Here is a 21,895-nt window from a genome sequence, read left to right as displayed (position 1 = left end):
TAAGGTTATATTTGAATTGGAAATATTTATGAGTTTAGGATTTATTTTTCTTAAAAAAAGTATTTCCTAGCTCCATCTATTGAAAAGTTTCAGCCCAGAAACCACGCCGCTCCAGAATTGATGAGCATCTCTAGTATTTACAGATTTATAGATTGTGGTTTCCAAACACCATTCTCCACAAAGGAGGACGGGCGCCCTGGAGGACTGGCTGACTCCAGGCCCGAATCCTGGATGGGTGGGGTACATCGAGTTGTGCTAGAAACATGGAAACTATAAAAGACCAGTGCCTGTGTCAAACAGACAAGAAGTCAACATGACGTGCTCCCCATGACCCAAAGGGAGCAATCTGAGTTCACACAGAATAGAAGGACAGAATAACAAGTTAAACGATACCACAGACAAATCCAGAATGTAAGCCTTTCTACAAGACAAGTGACCTGGCTTCTTCAGACATCAATACGTTAAGAAAGAGAAATGAAGCTGGGAGGGAATTGAGGGGAACCATCTAAATAAAGAGGCCGAACAGATCAAGATGGAATGTATGGGCTTTAGTAGCATACTGATTCAAACCAGTATCTGTAAAGACATTTCTGAGATGATCAGGAAATTTAACACCGATTGGGTATTAAAGGATGCTAAGGACTTTTTGTGTTTGGTATGATAGTGGCATTATGATTCTGGAAGAAAACACCCATATTTTTCAGAGATGTATAGTGACCTATGTAGGGACAAAATGACATAATATATGAGATTTTCTTTAAAATATTTCAGCCAAAAAAAAAAAAAAAAAGCTAAAGCAAGTATGGCAAAATCTTACTGAAGCTGGGAAATGTTCAATTTGCTGGTCTCTCTCCGTTTGTGTATTTTGACATTTTTCTTAATATGGAAGAAGAATCAAGCGAAAGACGCTCTCTCTCTTTCATGTGAAGTGAAGCTGCACCTGATTTTGCATGCCTTGTTTTAAGTTGGCCTGTGGGATCTGCCTGTCCAAGCCAGCCTCTGCCAGTAACTTTAAGAACTAAGTATGAGAACTTACTGTGGGACCTAACAGAGATGGTACTGACCGGAAATGTAGGCAGAGAAATAAATGAATCTTTGAAGCAATTAAAAAATGGTACAGGAAATGCTATCACAGTCCACCTGGTGATGAGCTATTCTCGCTTGCTATTGGAGAAATCATGCATCTTAAAGTATTTTATTATTTCTTTTACATGCTCTAAGCAGTCTGCCAGCTTGATCAATGCACATAAAAACGTATTTCCAATATGATGAAAAGAACTAGTCAAAGTCTACTTTTGGACTAAGAAAGAAAAATTAAAATTACCTTTCTCCCTTTCAATAGCTGTATCTACATTGCAAGTTCAATATAAGATGCTAAATGCCACTGGGAGAGATCGATCTGATACGCTGCCATTCTGTTCCAAGAGCAGACAGCTTGGGAACTTTACTGACCCTTCCTCCACATTTTCTCACGTTATGATGAGTCCATTTTCTTTTCTTTTGGGGAGATGCTGGTATAGAAATGCTTTTAGCTAAGCGCAACACGATCTCAGCCTTTCACTTAGAGCTAATAAGACCTAATAATTTTAATAATTGAGAAGATATCAATATAAATATAAATGTCTCTGTACTAAAACTATAGAACTGAACACAACATATGAGCTGAATAAGCTAGGAGAGAGTAAACTCTAGTTCCTGTAAATCTCTCCTTACACAACTTACCTTTTATACTGTTACACAGTTTAAGAAGCACTTTCAAATAAATCGCTCCATTTAATCTTCTGTCCACTCTGTGTGCAGGCAAGCATTTCATAAAGAAAGTAAAGCTCTACTTTACCAAGAAATTGAGTCTCAGGGGGCAAAATGATGGCCTATTCAAGGGCACACATTCCTGAAGTAGTGGCAGCAAGATCACTGATTTATCATCAATAAATTCCTTAGACTAAAACAGGACATTAGTAGATAAAAGTGGAAACACACTAACCCCTGCTTACCTTTCAAAGCCAATCTGCCGAAGCGTCTTTTCCCACGTCGAGCCTGTAATGAAGGAAGAAACATGGTCAGCACACATCAACTGTCCAGGTAGCTTTGTCCTGATTTTGCACCTCCTGCTAGGTATTTGGTTTTACATTTAAGTGGAAGACTTTGTTCTTCCTCAAATGGATTACTCCTCACCTCCAGCCCCCAAACAGCCTTTTAGAGAACATTCCACATAAGGATTTAAGTGCATAGCTCCTGCAAGGCCACAAAGCTCTGCTCCACATTCCTCTGGGAAAGCAGTAGGCCACTAAGTCACTCTCGAAAAGCCAAGTGTGTCTGTTTCAGAATAAGGGGAGCAACACTTTGCTGTCAAAAATAATGAAATGGCATACTGTACGCTGTACTCTCTAAAATTCTACTTTTAGTTTTGTGCAGCACATGGAAAGCTAAACGACACACTGAAGTTACAACTCAGTGAGACACCATGTCTTTATCTCACCAAGGTGGAAGCACAGGGTGGACATTTCCCCCTTTTTTAAAGCTAAACATTTTAGTCAGAAGTCTCTTGAAGGCAGAAATTCTGTTTCAAGTGACAGGATTTGAAGAGTAGTAGACCCAATCCACAAAAGTACAGCTGGGTATAAAAAGGATTTTCTATCATTTTTCCATGCAATAATTCTTCCCTACATTATAGACATCATAACATTCTGAGTACTCGATATAAAGAAAAGTGCTAATTTTTATCAAAGACTATTCTAATAAAAATTCCACATTTACAAGTTGTGCTTAACCCATAGTTTTACGTTTTCCTGATGCTCAGTCAGTGGCAAAAATATTTTGATGTCAGTAACTATTTCAAGAAACACCCACCTAGTCCTAAATTGTGCTGTGCACGAGTCGCTTGATAATCACAGCAGATAATTACTGCCTTTTTGTGCAATTTAGTTCTGCAAACAGGAAGCAGTGGATTCAGCAATGGTCTCCAGAGGCAGCTAAAAACCTACCCAGCTTCTTTTCCTAAAGTCACGATAAACCAGGATGGCGCTAACGGTGCCTTCTTGAGAACTCTGCCTCACATGCTTAATCTTCAGGTGGCCACTCAGTGTCTCCTCAACATTAGGCAGACTTTCTGGAAAGGCAGGAGATTATACAAGACTAGCTTCCTGGGCCCCCTCAGAGACCTGAACCAGTCTCAAGAGAGCACAAGCATGGTGTTTGACCACAGGGTTTGGGTTCATACTATTTGGCTACGATCTAGCATTTTAAATAATTTTTATAAATAATCAAGGACTAAATGTCAGATATGAATCACATATATATGCACATACAAATTTAAAGCAGATTCAGGCTTATCTCATTGATGAAGTCACTTCTGATCCAAGTGAATTCCAAAATGCTTTGCTGAGTAGGAGTGAAAGACACGGAATTTCAGTCACAGCCCAGGAATTTCTCATGGCCCCTGGCCCAGGGGAGGGGGCCCCATATGAATTCCATCTGTGCTGCGAGTCACATGTGAAACAATTGAGAATCTCCATCTCAGGAATTCTTTGAAGACAATTATCCTGCCTCTGAGATCCTAGTAATTAAGACACTGGCAAAGAATACACAACCTGAGTCAGAATCCACACTGTGTTCAAGGACAGCTGCCAACTGCTGGCCCAAGGTGAGAAGTGGAGAGACTGAGTGCCCCGCCAAGCGAAAACCAGACAGTCTGGGGCAGGCCAAGTGGGCAGGGTCTGGGGAAGGTGGAGGTGGGTGCCGAGGGGGTGCAGATGCCACTGTTCTTGCCATCCCTTGCTTCCAGTGATAAAGCATCTTTTAAATTTTTCTACCTTTTTTCCCCTAGATCTTCTCAGTATATTCCTAAATTGATTTTTTATATAAATTTTTAAGATTAACCCCCTTTTTTAATAGATTCAATTTATTATCAAGGTAAAATTAAGATAAACGACTTTGCTAAACTGCACCGAAAGGCTTTTAGAAGATGGAGCTTTTATTAGGAAATAAGAAATAGGTTCCATCTTCTTGTTTCTGAGAAAAGTAAGCTTATTCAAACAGGCAGGAAAAGTTAAAATTTTTTGGTGCAGAACTTCCAGTACTCCTTAAGATAAATATTACTAAGCCAACCAACCAAGCACAATAGAGCTGGTGGAACAACGACTTTCTTCTAGTCACGAGAAATCAACTTAATAAACTGAATGTCTTCCATACCATAGGCATCCATCAGTATTTGCTGTTGATCCCCTACTAACCATCTGAAATGTTAGGTGGAGGACTGACTAGATTAAAATATGGTTTCTGCCCTCAAACACCACATACCCTAGAGGTTTGGGTTTTTATGTCTTTTGTGAGCACTTAGTCATGATGAAACGAGAAACACACAATAAATGGAACAGACATATTCAGGTCCTTTGGCACCAAGGATATTTTCAGCAGCCCATTATTCAGTTGCTGGGGAATTGTTTTAAAGCCATTAACCATGCTTTACACGGTAAGGTAATACTATTCTCCTCTGCCAGAGCTGTCCAACAAGTGGAGAAAAGCAGAGAAAACAAAAGCAGCTGGCAGACTTCTTTGATTCAACACTTTTTAAATGAGATTTATAATATGGACAAGTCTAAAACATGTTACACTCTTCAGAAAAAAGCAAACAGCAACAACAAAAAGAAAAATACGCAGCATAGAGAAACAGACATAATTCATAAGACAGATTTTTCCTTTCCAACGTTAGAAGAAGTAGTTAGAAATAATGAATTGTGATTCTTCACTTTAAAAAATTGCCCTATAGCACAGGCATCCTAAGAACAGAACTGAAATCTAGAGTGAAGGATCCCAAAGACCAGGGGCTGGAAACAAACCCTCTGAATGTCATTTGGTCTGCAGAGTAAGTTTCAGGATATAAGCCCCTATGACAAACTACCTTTTACTATCCTTCAACGCTGACACTCCCATGACTCCAGGGGGAACCACCACATGGAAGTGTAGGACACGTCCTCCTGGGATAAATCAATCAACAATTGCCCCTTTACAAAATACACAAAGCTCTGTCTGTCCATTCTCATCACCCTCCCTCTTGCACCCCATCTACCTATCAGCCTCTGCCGGTTCCACATTCCCTCCTCTTTCCACGAGAGAAAGAAGTCACGGGCTCTTCCTTTCTTTGGGAGCTGCTTTCCCCAGGCCAATGAGTTGTTCTGCTGGGGCTCCAGTCACACTGCCTCTCCCTCCCTGGCTGGGGAGGCGGGGAGATGTGGCCAGTCCCCGCAGCACCCTGTCTCCCTCGCCACAGGTGATAAGGACGGGCACGTGACCAGCTAGGTCAGGCCAACATGGAACCCGTCCTGGGCTGGCTATACTGCTCGCCTGTCAGAGAACCAGGAATCATGCCAGCCCGGCCTTGATGACGTTCACTCTGTGGCCATGGTCCCGCCACGCAGAGAAAGGCTGTGTGAGAGGAAAGAGGGATCCAGGAGCAGAGGTAAGCTGGGAGAAAGAGAGAGGGCTCCTGAAGGCATCCCTGTCTCTGTGCGCAGTTGTTCCTGATGCCCTAGCCTCCCCACCACTCCAGTTACAAGAGGCAAACATAATCTGTGTTGTTTACTCTAGTCTTACCTCTAGCTTTAACTTTGACATTTGCATCTCAAAGAGCACCAAATAGGAACAATGAAAATGAGATTTTAACCATGCTTTGAGGATCCAAATTTTAGGTGGGAATGAAAGCATGTTAAATAAATTCTAGCCATTTTTTGCCATATTTTAAATCAAGAGAGCGGACGTTCTCCCCCAACTTAACATAGCAATAAAAACAGCTTACACTTAGACCCTTACCAGGTCCTAACTTTCTATGTATTAGCTAATTTAATCCTCGCAAATACTCCATCAAATCAGTACTATTATCATATCCCCATTTCAGGTGAGAAAACTGAGGGCTGGAGAGATTCAGGACCCAGAGCTAAGGGTCTCAACTTCCTCCCTTACCGTGCTGTCACACAGGGGGCTATGTTCCCGTCCTCCTTTCATTCTCCTTCTTATCAATTGCTTCTCGCCCCTATCTGACTATTATATGGAATTCAAAATTATTTTAAATTCCCCAAAGTTTTGTGTGTCTGATGATTACTTTTAGAAGCATGGGCATGCCTACAGCAGAGGTTATCTGTCACCACAGCGCTTCTCACACCACCTTTCATCCAGGACCTACAAATTTTCCTGCATTAATTGCGTTCAACACTCAGTACTCTTGGCAGGGGTTCAGTGTGTACAAATACATGCAGACAGAAGGCCATTGCCAACATGTAAACTGTAGATGAGGAAACAGGGTTGATCATTTCTTACGTCTTCTCATCTTTCTGTGGCAATGGTTTAAAACAACAGCTTTGCCTGTTGCTTGAAAGCAGACATCTGAGTTCTAATGGCTCTGCCTCTAGTCATCATATTTCCTTAGACAAGGTGCTCATGGGTCTCTCTTTCCTTGGCATCATGTTAAAAAGTGTTTGTCAGGTCCCTTTCAGTTTGTCATTCTATGTTTTCAGAAATGTTACTGAAAATGCAAAAATCTCCATCTTTATGTTGTAAATTGGTTACTCACTCTATTATCATGTTTCCTCACTGATTACTTTTATCAATTGTGGGGGACTTGAATTGGCCACCCCAAGATATGTCTCTTTGCCATGAGGGAGGATTATTTTGGGCTGGTTACTTTTAAAAATTGCAGACAGGAAAGAAAATCTGAAAAGTAGAATTTACCTACCCTTTGTTAAGAGAGATTTACATTGTAAAGGAAATCTCCATCTGTACATGCGTCTCCCTCTCTGTACCAGGAAGAAGGGGGGATGACCTTATCTCTAGAAACTCTCATCAATGTGGAAGGCAAGGACTCAAGTCTGCATAATAACCTGACTCTTGTTTACGGTGCTTTCCTGGTAACCTCCCGTAACTGACTCCCCCCACCCCCAACATCCTCCTTTGTCTTTAGCTGAAGATGATATTTAAGGTGGTGGCTTCAGCCATTTTGGTGAGTTGCTCAGGTTGCCTGAGCCTCTCCCATGTATACATGTTATAAAGCTGTGTTTAATTTTCTCCTGTTATTCTGTCTCATGTGAATTTAATTCCATATCCCGCCAGAAGGACCCAGAGCGGGTAGAGGAAATCTCTTCCTCCCCTACACAATCGTTCTTTCAATCAACTTGTTGCTCAATTTCTAATACAAAAAAAGTAACAGTTTTTCCTATAGGTTTCATAATGAGTGGTCAAATGAGGCGTAGATTTTCTTCTAACTCAACAGTTTTACACCAAGTATGTCTCAGACATTGAGAGCCACTTGAACTTGGACCTGCATCTCTGCTTTTTTCAAAATAACTAGCAGAAAAGGACTAATAATTCAGAGAAGTGGTGGACTTTTGCCAGTATATTCCCATAAAAATGGAAGTATTTTCATATATCATAGGGGCTGCTAAGTGGCTGAACATGCAAACTGGCACAGAAATTGGTGATGAAACACTCAAATATCAGGAAATTATACCACATATAAGTTTTCTGGCGGATGTTCCTTTACATTATTTCAAACTCTTGAAAGGATCAGATTTCCACATCCAATCAAAGATTCAAGATTTTTTTTTAAAGATTCAATTTGTTTCCTTTTTCTCCTCAAATCTCCCCAGTACATAGTTGTATATTCTTAGTTGTGGGTTCTTCTAGTTGTGGCATGTGGGACACCGCCTCAGCATAGCTCAATGAGCGGTGCCATGTCTGCGCCCAGGATTCGAACCGATGAAACACTGGGCCGCCGCAGCAGAGCGTGCAAACCCAACCACTCCGCCACGGGGCCAACCCCCAAAGAGTCAAGATTTTACCACGCCTTGAACATGGAACATAATGTGAAATTCTAAGGGAAAAATAAATTCCTTTCAATTGACTTATAGTTACATTTTGCAAAATTAAGATGCTCTTGTGTTAAATTATAGCTGAAATCCATTTAACCCCAGAAATACTTGCTCTAATGGATGAGATATACCCAAGTACTGTAATTTTCCCAGCCAATGAGCAATTTCAGCATTTTGGCTTGAACGGTGAGATCTACAAAATTTTGGAAGTTGTGGCATAATTCCAAGATGAGATTTGTCATTAATGGTCAAAAGTAACTGTAAAAGAGAGAGAAAAAACATTCTTTACCATCCCTTAATTAATAATTTTCATATTAAAGGACCAAATATTTTTAAAAGCATCATTTCACCTCTACCTAATCCTCTGCTTTTGTAATGTCAATTATCTCCTGTTCTGATCATTAACATCTAGATGACACCCATTTATGTATATAATAATTGGCATTAAGTTGCACACTTTGGATTTCATCCCACTTATCCTTTGTCAATTCTTTTCATAATATGTCTTAATTTTCCATCATCTAAGGCTGATCACTTCATAAAAGATGAAGGTCAGATTCACCAGTCTCACCAACAACATGGCAGAATATACAGATCACGGTGTGCTTTTCAAAATGAGCAACTTTTACGTTTTTCCTTATTTGTAAAATAATATAGGTCATCACAAAACATAAGAATACTTATAATCTTTTATTTTTGCAAAAATGTCTCCACACAGTAAGACTCTCACATCCATGCTTGTACATATAAAATAGGGCTCATCCTGTTTTGAAACCTGCTTTAATCACTTAATAATATATAAGTCTTTCCACGTCAATAAACATAGGCATATAATCATTTTAATGCCCATACAGTATTCCATAATTTAACAAAATGCAAGTCCTTATTCATTAATATATAAATTATATCTACATCTTGCTATCATACATAACAATGTGTTGAACACATTTTACATATATCTTTGAACATTTGTTCAATTACTTTAGGATAAATTCCTAAAAGTAGAATTACTGCATCATTATATATGCATATGTAAAAATTTGACTATCAAAATTTTATTCAAATACATGTATTTGATTGAACTCGGTTTTCTGAATTCTTTTTATCTTTTACATTTTATTTCAACATATTTTCATAAATAGTAATGAAGTTGAACAAGTTTTCTTAGGTATATAAGCAATTTTAACATTTTCTTTCATGACTTGCCTCTTCATACTCATTGTCCATTTGTCTATTAGAGGTTTGTCTTTTACCCTATTGATTTTTAAGAATGCTTTATATATCAGGGTCACTAATCTCAAATATGGCATGTCTTCAGCAAATACATTTGTCTTCTAGGTTCAAAATTTCAATATCTAATTATTTTATTTTCCTGAATAGAACTGATGAATATTTACACTATAAATTAATTTCTATCATTTTCAGTTTTCAGGTTTACATGTTTGTTGCCCGAGCAGGTGGGAACAAATGTTACACTGGTTTCTTTGATTCTCATGAATCCCCTAATATCCAAACATCTCAACTCCAGGAGTTCTTGAATGAGCATAACGCATGTTTTACTCTCATTCTGAGTTGACTGGTCAGTCTGAAAACACCCATCAGCTCTATTCACCCTTTGCAGAGACCAAGACGAGCTATTCACAGATCACCAAGTCTGCTCACAAACATGCCACACTCGTCCATGAGTGGGGGATACTACACCATTTTAAAAGATCTTCCTATGAAAATTACTTTCAAATTACTCTAAAATGAAATGTAAACCCAAAATAGTTAATTTCTTCATCAAATAATGGATTTTTAAAGATAATCCTTGACTATAAAATTTCTGCTTTGAGATTGGATCTGATTGGCAGTCTGTGATGCTTGTTCTAGCAAATTCCCATGAAGATAGCTGTGGACACACTGGAAAAGAGAAACACACACACAGTAAATCTATCTTCAAGAATCTGGGAGGAACTTGCACTAGGAGGTCAACTGAACTGAATTATGAAACTCAACTCGTAGTGTTTTGTGCTTATGTTTCCCATGGAAAGCAAACAGCCAGCCAGTCTTAAAGAAGACAAGAGTATGTTTCATTCTGTCCTCACTGTGTGCCTCCTGGTTCATAAACACAAGGTCCACACTAAACAGAAAGTGGACAATTGTGCCTTCTCTGGACAGGATGCCTCTTTCTGAGGAAGCCAGACTTTGCTCCCATCATCATCATCATCATCATCACCCTCCCCTCTCCTATCCTCCCTGCCTTCAGTTATCTTTCCATATCTAGTGCAACACTCAGAAACAATTGACAATAAAGTTTGTGTGTGTATGTATTTATGTTTGCCTCTGCACGTGTGTATATTTGTGTTTGTGCATGTATTTGTGTCTTCTGTGTATGCACATTTGTGTGTATGTTTGTGTAGAGTGATGGGCAGGAGGTAAGGGCACCAACTCCCCACTGCCCCGTGTTTTGGGGACACATGGTGCTCATCAGTGAACAGTTATAAGATTAGTCAGGGTCTCAAAATGCCTGGTAGCTCCCCACCCTGAGCACTGGAACCAGCCTAAATATGCAGTAATTACACACATACGCTATTTGGATAAAATACAATGGGATAGTATGCACGATAAAGTTAGATTTTTGATAAAAAGTAATAAGATAACTGAGAGACTTGGAACCTTTATATAACTTAATGGAAGTTATAGTTGACATGATGTCACACTCATTAAAATCCAGGTTTCCATGACTCCAGATTATTTTTGCTGTTTCTTCAGCAAGAATGTTTAGAGACACAAGATGGTCAAGAATAGAATCTAGGGAAAACTAACAAAATTTAAAGAGCAGGTTAAGAAAGATTCCAGTTAAGAAATAAAAAGAAAGCATAGCGATGTGAAAGGAGGAACTTTAGCAATGAGGGAGCCAAATACAGTAGAGAGGCCAACGTCCACAAGAGGGGGGAAGACTGGTAATGTGTGTCCGCAAAGCTTCAGTGGAATTAGAGACAACACAGTGTGAAAGGGCAGTGAGGTGAGAACTAAACGGAAGGTTGGGAAGTGGAGACAGCAAGGCAGACTCCTCTTTGTAAAAGCCAGGCCATACTGACACAGGGAGGGCTGTGGATGGAGGTGCGGGTTGAGAGGAGAGCTGGAAAACAAGGCCAGCCAAGAGGACTGTGGCTCTTTCAGGCTGAGACACAAGGCGTCTTCATGAGCCGGAAGACACAAGAGGAAGGATACTCCAAGGTTCCTTAGTAGCTCAGAGAGGAGAAGATGGAGCAGGCAGAGGACTCTGAGACCAGAGGAGACAGACCAGGGAGGAAGCCATGCAACCACATTTGCAGCAGGGGTTGGGCACTTAAAGCAGTTCTCTTTCTCTCTCTCTCTTTTTTTTTTTGGTGAGGAAGATTGGTCCTGAGCTAACATCCATGCCAATCTTCCTCTATTTCATATGTGGGATGCCACCACAGCGTGGCTTGATGAGTGGAGTAGGTCCGCACTAGGGATCAAAATCCATGAACCCAGGCCACCCAAGTGGACCATGCGAACTTAACCACTACACCACTCAGCTGGTCCAAGCAGTGCTCTTTCAAGAGGGAGGGAAAGTGAGGAATGTAAACAATGGGTACATGAAAAAGCATCCTGGTTTGTTGCCTATTTGGATAAATGCAGTTACTACACAATCTAGATACAGATGACTCCTTTCAAGAAATTATAAAATATAGCACAACAAAATTATGCAAAATAAAGCCATCTGTTTTAGACTGTTTAGAAGGTATTTAAGGATACCGGCCACGTTCTTCACTAGGAAGAATAAATTTTTATTGCAGAAGTTTGGAAAGCTAGGCTGCCTCTGAATTGACCCCATGACGTGCTCTGAAATCTGCTTTAAAAAATAAACCTCTGATATCCATTTGTTTATTTGTTTTCTGTCTCCTTCTCATAGAAAGTTGACTACAGAAGCCATTTCCAGGAACTGTAATTTCAGCTGTTTCGAAGCCAGATGAATGGGAGTTTCCTGCAGTCTCGTAATTATTACATTTGCCCAGAAAACTGCTTAAACTCAACTTGAGACTTTTAAAATGCCATACTTCTATAATGCATCAATGCTGTTTACTTGAAACTCTAAGATGCTCGCATAAGATCCCATCCTGCTCATTCTCACATGAACTTCATGATATGGCTTGAGATAAAAATTTAATGAGATAAAGACCTATAGGAAAATCACTTAACAAGTGGAAAGTCATCTGAAAGTGCTAATTGTTAAAATTCAGTCTAGGATCCACTTCTGGTGGTGTTCAGCTTTTGGGAATACAGGGGGATACAACATTCTGATGATCCATGAACAGCCCGTCAGAAGCAAGGCCTGAGTTTTAGCAGGAGACCAAGCTAGAGAATCCCCTCACTGAGGCACCAGGAGCCTGGAAATCTTGATCCCTATGTCACCACTTCTCTATAAGGTCATATTTAATTCATGTCCACTTATTTTCTAGGCCTCACATACAAAATTTTACACTTAATGGTACACAGCTTTTATCCTTTCTTAAACTAGCTTGCCATTTCATATACTTTGAGTAGATGACACCAAAGATGCTAGTTTCCCTTTATTTCAGGCTGTCAGGCTTCGCTCAAGACCAAAAATAAAGTACCCGACATTTCAGCAGGGCAGATGGCAATAAGTCAGCTCTTGCACCAGAACAACTTTGGCCTGCACCCCTCCTCACTCCTTGCTGTTGTCAGCTATGATGGCGGACACACGCTCTAGCTCTCTGAGCTGGTCAAGGCATCTCTGAAACGAGCATCAACAGCACCTTCACACAAATACCGTGCGGACACGTATTTGAGGCCCTTACGCAGCGTGTGGCATGAAGTAGGTGGTGGATAACTGGTAGCCGCTACTAATATAAGGCTCTCAACTAGCATTTGAAATGAATAATGCTGCCATGTAGGGAGTACTGGGAGGCCTGAGAACATTAACTACGTACAATAGCCACAGCCCAATTTCCCTCTCCATCCCCTGTCCCAACACACACACACACACACACACACACACACACTCTCACACTCACTCACACACACTTCAACAAAGGCATGCATTAAAATGTATAGAGAATAAGCTTTGGCATCGTTTCTCTTTCTAATTTGGCACATCGTTATGTTTTGTGGTTTGTTTCAGTTAATCTATGTTGTATATATACTTTTGCTTTTACTGTGTGTTTGCCAAAACTCCTAAAATTATCTTACGGGAATGGCATAGAGTGTGTAGTTAGGTTAAACCCACAAATAACTTCATTCATTTAAACTTAAGTCCTTCATAAAGAGCTTACCAAGCTCATAAAATTATTCAGATTGGTGTTTATGAGCCTGTCCCTTAAAAGTACACATGAGAACGTGAACTGCATATCAGGGATCCTGTCATTTCTGCAGGAACAAAAAGAGCAGAGCTCCTACGCTGCCAGTCCCAGGTGTGGACCACAAGAAAGGAGCCAGAGTGATGCAGCGCAAAGGTGACCAGCAAGCTGTCTTAAAAAAACAACTGCATTTTCTCCAATAAAAATGCACTTACATTCTTTTGAGAGGAGGAAGAAGAAAACGTAACTTCCGTTTTCCTATTTGCCAGTATTTATAGAACGCTGCCGGGTATTCAGGGGAGGGTGCTTTGTTTCACAGGATGAGGGTCCCGCTCATGCTCCTCTGTGCATCTTCTATGGCATTACAGCCCCTTCATATGGTTTGTGGCTCTCTTTACATGAACTACAAACTCCCCATTGCCAGAAGTGTGTGCCGAATAGTGATGCTCACTTGTACAAATCAAATAAAGAAACACTGGCGGACATTCTGATTGACGGAAATTTTATGAAAAAGAAAAACTCGTGAAGCATATTTAGTTTAAACTTACAATAGCAGCTTAGTTTGTGTTTTCCCTGAATGTGGGTCACCTATAAAGTTCAGACAAAAGGCTGCAATACTTCTTTATTACATAGAGGGCCCAGTGCTTTGTCATTCTTCATTTGTAATATAATTGAGAAAAATATATACTGTGACATATCATAAAATATTAAATGTATGTAGGAAAATCTCATCTCACCATCTGTCACACATTTTAGAATTTTGATTTCAAGATTACTTTATTCCTGGAAATAAATACCACATATGTCTAAATACTCAATTCTATAATTATTGTAATTATCTTTGCACTTAAATGTCAGATATTATCTTTGGGTTAATATTGTGAAAATAAATGGACTTGTAATTTAATAACATCCATGAAAACAGGTAAAAGTAAGATATTATTTCAATGAATACTTATTAAGCCCTAATATATGCTAGGCAGTGGGAATATAGCAGTAAACACGGATCTTACAGTTTACCGGGAGAGAAGGAGCAAAAACAATCAGGCTATATGTATATACACACACATACATACTAAGGAGAAAACAAAGAAGAGAGTGGGGTGAGGGAGATAGTTAAAATGAAGTGAAACTTTTCCAGTTTTTAAGTTTGTTTGGGTTTTTTTTGAGCCACATTCAAGGTGGGTGATGAACTACAATCTGAGGTTTGACTTACATGGCGTCCTTCACTCATCCTAAGCTAACACGCCCTCTTTAACTGGCTGCCATCACTTAGAGAAATAGTAATTTTTTAATTTCAGATATTAGAAAGTGCCCCCCTAGACAGGCTTCCCTCTCTGCTTCAGTTTGTATTCCGGGGTGGAGACCTGTACTGGGAAAGGTACAGAAGATGAGTGGCTTCCAATGCCAGCCTGAGGGAGGATGCAGAAGGTGAGGGTTGGACCCTCAGGGGCATTTGTGGCTGACCACAGCCTAGAGAGCAGGGGTGTGATGGAGGCACCTGATCAAGACGTATTCCCAACTCCATGGTCGGTAGCATCACATCGACAGCCGGGAATCCACCCCAGCCGGGGCATTCGTGCCAGGGAAATTGGCAAATACTACAAACCAGGAGGTTTTCCTTTAACAATCTGGTTGTTTCCCAGTGTACCACTGGGTGGGATATATTTTCTAGTGACTATTTTAGCAAGTGAAAAGGCTCAACTCTATCAGGCAGATGAAACAGGCTAAAATTGGAGGCTTTGAAAATCTGGACCCAATAAATCAACTAAAGAGAAAAGCAGGTTTACAGTGAACTCAACTAGGTAGAAGCTTCAGTAATCAGACTTTCATTTGATAGGAAGCTAGGCATTTTTTTTCCCTCTAGTTCTCTGCTTTTAGGGAAAAAGGAATAATTGAAAATGAAACAAACTGAAAGAAAGATTTAATGAAAAAGACGGTGTCCAGGCTATTTCTGCACATTCAGTAAATAACCACATCCTCTCTCCAGGTCCGGTCTGCAAAGATGAACAGCCATCGAGACTCTGAGAAGTTGTTGCTGGAGCAAGAAGGTGAGGGCATCGTACAAAGATGTGCGGCAGCAGGGATCTACAAAGCTAACTGTCTGTTGACTAGAAAACACAAACTGAAGCCCCTACTGAACTAGTCCTCATTTTTCCTGAGGTTTTATTGGAAATGACTGAGTAACTATGCAGTCCGAGAGCCAAACATACACAGCCCTCATCCAATCTGCTTCTGTGAAACAAAGAACGAAAATGTTGTACTCATTGCTAGTTTCACTTAGCAGCCACAAGGAACAAGGGGCAGCTGTGCGTCTGTCCTCGAGGTCACATCCAGTAGAAGGAGGCAAGCTGCACACTTCCTGAATGTCTTCCTCTGCATCTCTGCTCTCTCCAGAGACCGAGGCCACTTTTCCAAGCATTGTTATCTGCTTCGCCTGTCAACTCCCTCAGACGTCAGGATTTTCCTTTCTTTTCTTTACTTTTTTGACAGAGATCCCTTTTGGAGCTTGAGTTCTTGGCCCAAAAAAGCATCCATGGGGGACTTTGCTTTCCACACAAAACTTGAAATTGGTTAGATGGGGAGTTTCCAGGCCACAAATTGGGGAGGGCTCCTCGGGCCCCCCCCCCCCCCCCAGGCTGTGGAGAGCAGCTGAGGTAACACTGCTCTGCAATGGCCAAGACTTTTCTTCAGAATCATGCTTTTTACTGATAAATATTGCGAACATTACATTCACATATAAGAATGTCTGACTAATCTCTTGGCACAGGGCAGAATCCCTGAGTTTTAAATTTGAACCAGTTGAAAGGCAATCAATACACATTTAAAGTACGAAGCAAATATCTGACTTTTTAAAAGTTTATGTACATACAGTATTTTCAAATTTGAGGTATTCAGTAGTACCTAAAACGAAGGGTAAAGCTTTCTTGGACAAACTGCAGAACTTCCCTCCCTCTTTGTGGTTTTCCAGTAGCCCAGCTCAAGCCAAGCCAGACGACCCTGCTGCAGACACAAGCTTTTCTGGGAGCTGATAACTACAGCAGGCTGCCTTTATTTTCTTGTGCACTCTCTATGCTCAGGTCAAACTGGAGATACAAAAACTGCATTTTTAGGGGGATAAAATGTGTATGACGAGGGCAGGAGACCAAACCCCAAAGAACTTAGACGTGGATTAACGTCTTTAGTCTAGGGAGGATTCAAGATTTCATAAGCATTCACTTCTTAATAGCAATACCAGACCTTCCCAGGGTGACCCACAGTTCCTCCAGCAGCCTTTCTGAGGTGAGGCCACGTGGAAGTAACAGGGCCGACTCACAGACAGCAGGAGAGAGCACAAACCTCCCAGGCCTTTGGCATTGAGACCAATGGCAATGTTTCCACGTTACAGGAAGGGAAAGGGGCCTATGAAGTCAACCCAAAAGTCTTCAACGCAAAGATCTGTGAGTTCTGATCCAGGGTGCAGTGTAACATAGGAAAGCTTCTCATAAAGCGAGCCCGGCAGACAGCAGTCTTAAGGAAAGAGGAACAGAGGCGCAGCACCTCCACGCAGAGGGGCTGCCCCAACAGTCACGGCGGGCACTTGCACGAGGCGATCACTGCGCCGCTCGATTTCCTACGCTGTGATTTCGCTGCTCCACAAGTGCCCCTGACCTCCCTTTGGAGAGGAAGGAGGCAGAGCTTTATTCTATTTATTTAATCCCCAGTTCTTAAACAGCACATGCATGCTTTAAATAAAAATATGAAAAAGGGGTATCGTAAATGAATAAATGTGATAAAGAAGGAAAAACTGGTTTCCCAAGTCAAGTCCTTGGCCCTAATGCCATCACATTCTAGTCCACAGGTACAGAGCAAAACCAGGAGGTTCTTCTGGAGCCAGCATTACAATAGCCAAAAGCTCCCCTTATTTATTAGTGACCTAAAGAGATTTGTGGCCGCTTTTCTTAGCGCATCCATTTGTCTCCCATTCTCTGGCCGAACGTCTCTTCCAGGCTGTAACTCAAAGTGGAGAAACATTTGGAAACAGCCTGGGAAGCTTTCGGGATGAAAGGCACAGAGTAACACAAGTTTGGTCACAGTGTCTCAAAGCTAAACACTGCCCTTTCCTATTTGTGTGGAACTTTAACAGCACTTCACTTTCATCCCTGCTTAATGCTTTAATTCGGATGCATTAACGGGAAGAGAAAAAAAGATTCCTGGTTTGTCCTAGTGCTGACTCAAAAAGATTTACAGTACTTTGCTGAGGTTTTGGCTGACTGCAGGCTCCCAGCTGCTGTTGAAAAGGTATCCATGCATCAGTCTTTATGTAAACACGCGCAGCATTAACCGCAGCTGCAGCGTCAATTAGAGCCACAGAAAGTGGTCTTGTTTATGTGATGAGCTGGAGCACCTCAACTGACGCCCTGCTGAAGCTTGGAGCTCTGAAAAGGAAAGCAGGGAAAGGTGTGGAGCGAACTGCGCAGGCTCACAGCTCACGGGCTACCCCAAGACATCCCGGGGCGGTGTGAATGGGGACCTGGGGACGCCCCCCCATCATGCTGTCTTTACTGAAGTAATTCAGAATGGTGCAGAATCACCACAGGGGCAAAGAAATTCTGAATTAGTTTGATTGGTTTTCTACACCTTTTCCTTTATCTTCAAGTTAAGATTGGAAGGTTGAACAAAAGCAGAAAAAGCTCTTACTAATTGCTTACTGTAAACTATAATTCTCCCCTTTGAGGGGCGGGAAGAACGCCATCCTCGAGGCTGTGAGAGTATTCCCTGCCAGCCCTTTGACAGAGGCTCCTGTTCTGGTCCACAGGTTTTTAAAACTCTTCCAGAGTGTGTAATGGAGTTTGAGACAATTTGGTAAATGGACAGAATGTTAGAGTGTATACACTGGCCCCAGAAGCTCCCTTTACAGCTGGGGCAACGGAGGGCACTGACATTTCTGGAGCCCCATTCTGCTGCCACCTGGGGACCTGCGCTGTCTGATCACAGTTGCTTTTTCAGTTTCTCTCTATACTTTAAAGAGAATAAAATTATCATTCTAAAATATCTTTTTCAAAAACAAATGTCCAGGGAGCTATTAAAGATAAGGGGTTGATAATTCTGTCACAAAGAGCAAATGGCCTTCAGTTCAGAGAAAGAGGGACAAGACGTCCCTGCAGGTCAGCTCCACTGTGTGCCCCAAAGCACCGGGCGGAGGGGTCAGCACGCTTCACGTGACTTTTCTTAGCCTGTTTAGTTTAAAATATCTACAGAATAGCTCATTTTAAATCGTAGAACTTCACAGTTACTACCTTAGATTTCAATTATAAAATTAGGGACTCCGCTATGTAACTGGATGACATACAAGTTGCTTGTGATTTGGTCTGAGGGGTAGATCTCAATGGAATCATCATTCTGTCTCTTCCCTATTTATCTGTCATCTATCTAAACATATATCTATCTACAATTGTAATAGGCTCTAGAACTGAATATTTTCAAAGGATTTTTCCTTATTACACAAATAATGTATATTCATTTAAATAATGAGTAATTCCACCATCCAGAAATTAACCACTGTTAATACATTGGTATATATCCTTCTGATTTCCTTTTGTTGTGTGTGTCTGTTTGTGAGAGGGAGAGAGAGAGAGACAGGGAGAGGGAAATCATATACACTGTTACATAATGGACTTCTCTCAACTTCATGCGGTAAAATGTGTCCTTTCAATACAGATTCTTCAAAAGCACAATTTTTAACAGTGACGAAGCATTCTAGTGTATGGATGTATTCTAATTTAATTAGCTAATTATTCAGGACTGGGCATTTAGACTGTTTCCATCTTTTTTGTCTTGCTAAATTATGGATAAGCCTGTGGGTGTGGCTGCCCCTCTGCACGTCCTCAGGGGGACACACATCCTTAGATAAAGAAGTAGCAAGAGTATGGATATGTTTGTGTCTTTTAATACTTGTAACTAAAAATGTCCTCTGAAAATCATGTCAATTTATAAGTTGAACCTTATGAAATTGGTGATAGTTGACCAATTTTGCCTATGAAAATAATTTCATATGACTCAACATACCATAAATATGACCTTTTTTACCAGGAGTCTTAATAACCCCACTTCATTAATTTACTTGTTCATTTGGATGACACGAGTGGAGCAGCCACTGCCTTCTAAACATCGTCCTACTGGGCCCTACGTATAAATCCTTGTGTACACCATCCCATTTGCAGTTTAGTGTAGAGAAGAGAAGCAATAGAGACACGTATATGACTAAAAATTACAGCAAGCTTTAATAAGGAGAAGACAGAGGGGGAACATTTTAAATCCGGAGGGGAAGGGGCGCTTAAGCAGAAAGGACGAAAAGTAGGGGAAAGACCTTCCAGACTGAGGAAAGGGCAGGAGAGGACCTGGAGGCAAAGGTGCTCATGAACACATGTGAGAGCCCACCGAACACAGGTGGGGGGACGTGGTACTCCAGGCACAAGGCTGCAGGCTACAAGTCGGAGAGAGGAGAGGCCATTTGCTTTTTACAACTTAACTGATTTTATAGGTAAAAAAACACAAGATCTAATTTTTCCTTTACCTCACATTTTTTTAATCCTAATGATACTGAACTTTTTTTACATTACCTTAACCGTTTAAAATTCTTTTCAATTGCCTATGTTTGTCTTTTCTCCATTTTTCTATTGGAGTAATCATCTTCTTGTTAATTTCTAAGATTACATATTAAGAATATTAACAATTTTTCATTTATTTTGCAATCTTTTTCTCCACTTGTTACCTGCCCTCCAACATGTAGCTAATTCGTGGGTACCTTGTGCAAAGTATGGTGCTACATGCCACAAAGATCCCTGCTGTCGGGGAACAAGCCACATCGGACATGTCACCTGTCATTCACTTGAGATGATGGAATTTTAACTTCTCTCTATCCACCGAACACCCTTCTGAGGAACCTGAGAACCTGCAGCTGACCGCCATTCGTCATGCAGACATGTCGTATAAGGATCCTTTCCTGAGTTCTCGTTAAGGTGAACTGATGGCATGAAAAATAGAAGTATTTTTCAAAGTCTGAAAAAGTCAGCCTATTCAGGTCATTCAGGACTTCATTAGCTGTTATACGCTGCCAACAAGGTGCCATTAAAGTGTTTTCATAAAGAAAACTATTGAGCGTTCACTGAAAGCCTGTCACGTTCAAAGTCCTCCAGCAGGATCAACTGATGTAATTTCCCAATACCTGCGTGAGGGACCGTGGCACTGACGTCTCCATGTCACGGGAGAGGCTCAGCCCCCACTGAGGTGGCCCCCAGGGAGCGGACTCGGGTCAAAAGTAGTCAAGCACTGCGGCCCTCGTGCACGCAAACTCCATGCAGCTCTCATGGTGAACGTATTTCAGTGAGAAAAGGGGCTTCTGTGATCCCACTTCCACCCAAATCGGGCAGAAAATCCGCCTTAGTTTGCGCTGCTCAGTTACAGAAAGCATTTGTTGATGAGCTAAGGAACTCTGACTGATTCAGGGTGAAGCTTCAGTCTTATGAAAAGAATTAGAAATAAGCAGTGATAGGAGCTGTCAGTCTATATGAATATGTATTACACATATTTACAGACCATGTATTACTTTTGGCAAACATACAATGCCTCCACTGATGAATTTTTTTAAGTATGTGTTAGGTCCGTCGGGCAGAGCCAAAGTGCCTAAGCCCAAACACCAGAACCAAGGGCTTAACGTCATGCCCACTCTTCACTCATCCGAGACCTGAGGTAACAGGACAATTTCACCCTGCGTCTGTCTTACGAGCCCATTCTTTAACTGTTACCTATCAGCGTCCAAAGAAACAAAACTCTTTCTTCTTAAATGACTTCCTTCCTTCTTTCTTTCTTTTTATTGCATAAGTAATTATATAGCACTTACCATGTACCAGGCATTACTGTAAGCCTTGTAAACATTAACTCATTTTATTTAATCCTCACATCTACTCTGTGAGCTAGGGACTATTATTATGTACATTTTACAGATGTGGGAACTGAGGCCACAGAGAGGGTAACTAACTTGCCTTGGGTCACACAGCCCTTAAGTGGAAGAGCCAGGATTCCAAGGCAGGCCGTCTGGCTCTAAGGGTCTGTGCCCTAACCACTATCCAAGGATGCTGCCTCCCTTATCAAGCAGTTTATGTTTTGGTCCTTACCCAGTTCCAATAAGCTATACATAGCTGTTCCCATGAAGAAAAAGTATGCCATTTTTTTTATAACTGAGGAGAATATCATGGTAGAATTCCTCGGGTTTTTTTTTTTTTTGAGACAGTTCATCGTGGGGCTCTCAGAAAATGTTCACCGTGATGGCTCATGCTTATGACTAAGAAAATTTGCTTGGCTGGAGGAAGCCTGGATTCTTTAGCCTGTAGTGGACCCAAAGGATGGAAGGCTTGATAACTGCTTTCAAATATTCCATGCTGCTATCAGATGAGAAGTTAGGCTGGTGAGTGCTACCCAGAGGACAGCATTAGAAGTCGTGGATGAAAACAACAGAGGTTGATTTGGCTCCCTCTAATAGGACAACAGTTCTCAGTTATTTGAGAAAGGACTCTGCTAATGGTGATGGAGAAAAAATCCATGGTAAGGGTAGAGGGAACAATGCACAGTACTCCTTCAGGTCTTCTGAAGCTAAGATGTTATGAAAAAGAGATTTAGTACACATAAAAGAAACCTGCTGAATTAGAACTACTAACAAATCTTGGCTTC

At 41.1% G+C, this 21,895-nt stretch overlaps 1 protein-coding gene across 4 annotated transcripts in view; it reads right to left on the bottom strand.

The window, feature by feature from the left end:
• The window catches only part of PIEZO2 (piezo type mechanosensitive ion channel component 2), a 418,746-nt gene that overhangs the window by 205,790 nt on the left and 191,061 nt on the right, over positions 1 to 21,895 (bottom strand). For all 4 annotated transcript variants that reach the window (XR_006889979.1, XM_046670819.1, XM_046670820.1 and 1 more), the window contains exon 4: positions 1,995 to 2,037. Coding sequence is in view for 3 of the 4 variants with exons in the window: in XM_046670819.1 (XP_046526775.1) it covers positions 1,995 to 2,037 (43 nt within the window). In the remaining variant the exon portion in view is untranslated. The remainder of the gene's footprint in view (positions 1 to 1,994; positions 2,038 to 21,895) is intronic.

Source organism: Equus quagga, chromosome 9, assembly GCF_021613505.1.
Source record: "Equus quagga isolate Etosha38 chromosome 9, UCLA_HA_Equagga_1.0, whole genome shotgun sequence".
Taxonomy (NCBI): Eukaryota; Metazoa; Chordata; class Mammalia; order Perissodactyla; family Equidae; genus Equus; species Equus quagga.
This window is presented reverse-complemented; position numbering and strand designations above follow the sequence as displayed.